Below are 4,755 nucleotides of genomic sequence, written 5' to 3'. Positions count from 1 at the left end.
TTTTGGTTAGGAAGTGTGAAGTTTTGTGTGTATGACTTCTCCCAAGTCTTTGCAGCTCCTTGCCACTCTCGATCCGCCTCCAAGCTTTTGTCGCTGCCATGTTCCCTCCTGCCCCAGCCAGGCTTACCTCTAACGCTGTGAGTGCTTGGGCCCTTCCCAGTGAGCTCAGACCCTGGCTCCTGTCTGTTGTGGGAGGAGCTGGCCCTTAGCAGGCTGCTGACATCCCTGATCCCTGCCTGAGTGCCCTGTTCAGGCTCCCAGGTGAGTGAGGCTGGTGAGGTTTGGATTAAGTCCAGCCCTACTGGGTTTCCCAGAAGCCTTGGTGCTCCAGGCTGTGAGCCATCTGGGGCCAAAAGAGTAAGCTGTTCCCAGGCCTTAGGCCAAGCAGCTCCTGTCCAGAGGATCCTGGAGATGCAGGATCTGCTGGCCCACTGCTCTCTGGCCAGGTCTGTCTGTGGCCATGCTGCTATGGAGGCTGCCTCAAGTCTCCCTCAGGCCCCAGGCTTTTGAAGGTTCCAGCCCAGAGATGGTCAGAACTCAGGGGCAATTCCACTGCCCCTTCTGCCAAACATGCCCCAAACCGCCTCAGCTCTGGCAGCTGGCATCTTCCGGGACCAGGGTCTTTCCTTGTTCTGTAGCCCTTATCTGCCCACAGCACCCCAGTGCCCAGGTACCCCCACCAGCAGCAGAGCTGAGCCCACCCACTGTCCCGAAGATACTACAGCACCCTCCTCCAAGACAGGAGGGCCCCATTCCAACCTCACAGTGGCAGCAGGAAGCCACCTCCAGACCAGCACTTGGGCAGTCCTCTGTCCCTCCAGCCCAGTCAGTCTGTCCCTGAGAAGCTGCTGCGCTGTGTGACATGCAGAGCGACAGGAAGCTCTCTGGGTACCTCGTGAACCCCGTCATTGTATCTCAGCATTGCTTTCCATTGATGCAGCTACTGAGGAGACCTGTGCACACAAGAAGGCTTGGGGAGCAGAGCTGACCCCGGAGGCAGCCGCTGCTGTAGCTTTTTCTGCCCTCTTTCTTCTCTGTGCCTGTTTTTCTGGGGTTGTCTGCCTACAGTCAGAAGGGGCCCAGCTGTTCCCAGAACTCAGGGAGAGGCACCTGATATTTCCAGAGGAAACTCCCTGGCCAGGTTGCTTCCCCCATGCAGTACTTGGGCAGCCTCAGCCCTTCCTTTCCATCCCACGCTCTCTGGCCCTGCAGGCCCTGAGCAGAGCTCGCTTCCCACTGCTTTCCTACCTGGGTCTGGGGAAAATGTCTGTACTTCAGGATGTCACAGAAATACATTTTGTGCAAAGTGCAGAAGAGTGGTGTCTTTTCTTTCCAGAGAAGACTGGGGGACACTGGGTTGGGGTGCACAGTCAGAGGTCAGGAAAGGAGCTAGGTGTCTCCTGGAGTGTGAGTAGTTTTACTGTAGGTTTATGTGCCCACAGGCAGGACACAGGTGGCAGACTGAGGTATGTGTCTGTGACATTCTCTCCACATCTCTGTGCCCAGATACTGAGGTCATGGCTGCCCACCAGACTGGCAGAGCCCCTGGGAGATGGCATAGCCTGCTGGGAGAGACACAAAGTAACTATAAACTTAACATTCTCCAGCAAAGAGGGGAAGGACTCCTAGTGGCATGGTGAAGTGGCTCAGGTCTCATGGGTGCTAGATGGTATCATATAGCTCCCTATGGATGGAGAAGAGGGGGAGCCAACGGGGGGGGGGGGCTCTCTACTCTGAGAACCAGCCAGCAGGGGGGTTCTCTGCTCTAGGCTGAGCTGAACCCAGTGGAAAGGTGGAGCCTGCCAGGGATAGCATCTCAGACAGAGATGCTATCAGACAGAGGGCCTTGCCATGGCGAGCACACAGGGAGACAGTCCCATTGAGATGCAATACCAAAAGTATTGCAGGTGCGGGTGGGAGGGCAGAGCTAAGCAGCTGCTCACAAACCTGCCACATGCTCTCCAGACCACACAGAGGGTGTGAGCAGGAGTGCCAGGACCAGATTAAACAGTTCCAGGAGCTGGCATGCTGTCCGAACCCTTCCTGATAAAACAGAGGTCCCCTCTTCCCCCGCAGCAGAGCCCAACCAGTGCTTTTTATCACTGGCAGTCCACAGGGCCTAGGCAGAAAGGGCATCACATGTGGTAGTTTGCCTTGAATTTAAGTGGGTTATCTGAGTCTGGAGCTAGAGTGGCTGTCTGTGTGCACATATGTATTGGGCTTTCCCTTGTTCACTCCACATTCTCAGCCCACAGATGGGTACATGGACTCAAGAGGTGATAGGCCTGCTCAGGCTACCATAGCAAAGGAGGGGGCACGATGTGCTCCTAGCCCAGGTGCCCTTTCTTCCCAGGGTCCGGAACATTGCCTCCTGCTCACTCCATCGCGCCACCTGGCTACTTCTTGATGCTAGCCTATGATACCTACCACTCCATGGGACTGCGAACAGCACATCAGCGCTATGCTAAGGGTCAGCACACAGCACAGAGCCCTGGATATCCAGGGCTCTTTATAAACTCAATTTAGTTATTTTGTATGTGTACACTACTTGTGTACAGTGCCCATGCTGACCAGAAGAGGGCAGCAGGTCACAACTAGGTGGTATAAGTGCTGAGACCCAAACTTCCTGGAAGACAGCAGCAAGCATAAACCATTGAGCCACCTCTCTGCCCGCCCATCCAGGGATCTTACTGGCTGTGCCACACATATAGCTTAGCCACAAGGAGCCCTGCCACTAAGACTTAACTATCTGAGTTCCATTCCCAGGAACCATATAGGGAAAGAGGCCAGTCTCCTGCAGCCCACACACCCAGAAAAGCACAAATAAATACACTGATTTTTGGGTTTTTTTATTTTTATTGAGACAGGGTTTCTTGGTGTAGCCTTAGCCATCCTGGACCTTGCTTTGTGGACCAGACTAGCTTCAAACTCCACCTGCCTATGCCTCAGAGTACTGGGATTAAAGGCGCCACCACAGGCTGATTATTATTATTATTACTACTATTATTTGCTTATTTATTTATTTATTTAAAAAACAAAACAAGGGGCTGGCGAGATGGCTCAGTGGGTAAGAGCACTGACTGCTCTTCTGAAGGTCCTGAGTTCAGATCCCAGCAACCACATGGTGGCTCACAACCACCCATGATGAGATCTGACACCCTCTTCTGGTGCGTCTGAAGACAGCTACAGTGTATTACGCCACAGCAAGTGGGGCTGAGCAAGCAGAGGTCCTGGGTTCAATTCCCAGCAGCCATCTGTACAGCTACAGTATACTCATACACATTAAAAAATCAATCAATCAATCAATAAAAATAAAAAGCAAAACAAAACCCCCCTACTGAATGGGGAGATGCCGTGGTGGTTAAGAGCACTTGTACACCCTCCCTACCCGCTACTTGCCCCCCACCCCCACATTCCCAGTGAAGGTTTCTCTGTGTATCCCTGCTGTCTTGGAACTTGTTCTGTAGACTACACTGGCTGGTCTCAAACTCCAAAGATCCACTTACCTGCCTCTGCCTCACCAGCCAGCTGCCCCATCCCAAAATAAGACCTTTCTTTCTATGCAGCTCAGGCTGCCCCAGACTATGAGACTAGGCTACCTCTGCCTTGGAGTCCAGAGATCAAAGGCATGCACCACCATGCCCCCATTGTACTTGTGGCTCTTGCAAGGGACCTCAGTTTAGTTTGCAGTACTCACATAGTGCTTATAACCATCTGTAACTCCAGAGGACCTGATACTCTTATAACCTCTGCAAACACTAGGCACAAATATGGTGCACAGACATACATTCAGGCAAATTTACACACATACAATAGCAATCGGCCTCTAAGCCTGATGTCTTGATTTCTGTTCCTGGAACCCACATGGCAGGAGAGAACCAACAGCTAGAGCTATCCTTTCATTTCTGTGAGCTATCACATCAGCTTGCACACACACACACACACACACTCCCCAACTCAAAAATGAATGTGTGTTTTGTTGTTTATTTTTTATTTTTCCATGGACAAGAGCCTCACTATTCAGCCCTGGCTGGCCTAGAACTCATTATATGGACCAACCCGGCTGGCCATCTGCCTGTCTCTGCATTCCAAAGGATGGGATTAAAGGTATGGGCAGGGAGCTGTGGTGGCACATGCCTTTAATCCCAGCACTTGAGAGGCAGAAGCAGGTGGATTTCTGAGTTCAAGGCCAGCCTGGTCTACAGAATGAATTCCAGAACAGCCAGGGCTACTCAGAGAAACCCTGTCTCGGGAAAAAAAAAAAGGTGTGGGCAGGGGCTGGAGAGATGACTCAGTGGTTAAGAGCACTGACTGCTCTTCCTAGAGGTCCCGAGTTCAATTCTCAGCAACTGCATGGTGGCTCACAACCATCTATAATGGAATCTGATGCCCTCTTCTGATGTGTCCTAAGTAACAGTGTACTTACATAAAACAAATAAATAAAAAAGGTGTGGGCAGCCCAACCCCTTCTTTTGGGACAAGCTTTTCTGTCACACAGTTGGCTTTAGCCCCCTCCCTCCACATGTATAGAGGATGGCCTTGAACTTTCTTGCCTCTACCACCAGCTCCTTGAGATTTCAAGCATGCACCACCATACCATATATATATACCATGCTGGGGACCTAACCCGGCCTTTACAGCTTGCTAGACAAACACTATACCAATTGTGTTAATCCCCAGCCTCTGTTTAATCTCATGAAATAGCCTGATTGGTCTTACCCCCCCCAGACACCCACCCAACACATACACACACAC

General features: G+C 51.8%; 1 protein-coding gene across 2 annotated transcripts in view; it reads left to right on the top strand.

Annotated features, from left to right (window-relative positions):
• The window catches only part of Zer1 (zyg-11 related cell cycle regulator), a 29,936-nt gene extending 28,627 nt beyond the window's left edge, over nt 1–1,309 (top strand). Inside the window, exon 16 of one of the 2 annotated variants that reach the window (XM_031369653.1) lies at nt 11–1,309. In XM_031369653.1, coding sequence (XP_031225513.1) covers nt 11–35 — 25 coding nt within the window. In that variant the 3' untranslated portion in view covers nt 36–1,309. The other variant, XM_031369652.1, reaches the window with a different exon arrangement.
• Nucleotides 1,310–4,755: the final 3,446 nt, after the last annotated feature.

Source organism: Mastomys coucha, unplaced genomic scaffold, assembly GCF_008632895.1.
Source record: "Mastomys coucha isolate ucsf_1 unplaced genomic scaffold, UCSF_Mcou_1 pScaffold15, whole genome shotgun sequence".
In the NCBI taxonomy this organism is placed as follows: domain Eukaryota; kingdom Metazoa; phylum Chordata; class Mammalia; order Rodentia; family Muridae; genus Mastomys; species Mastomys coucha.
The sequence above is the reverse complement of the archived record's forward strand: the minus strand, read 5'-3'. Positions and strand labels throughout refer to the sequence as shown.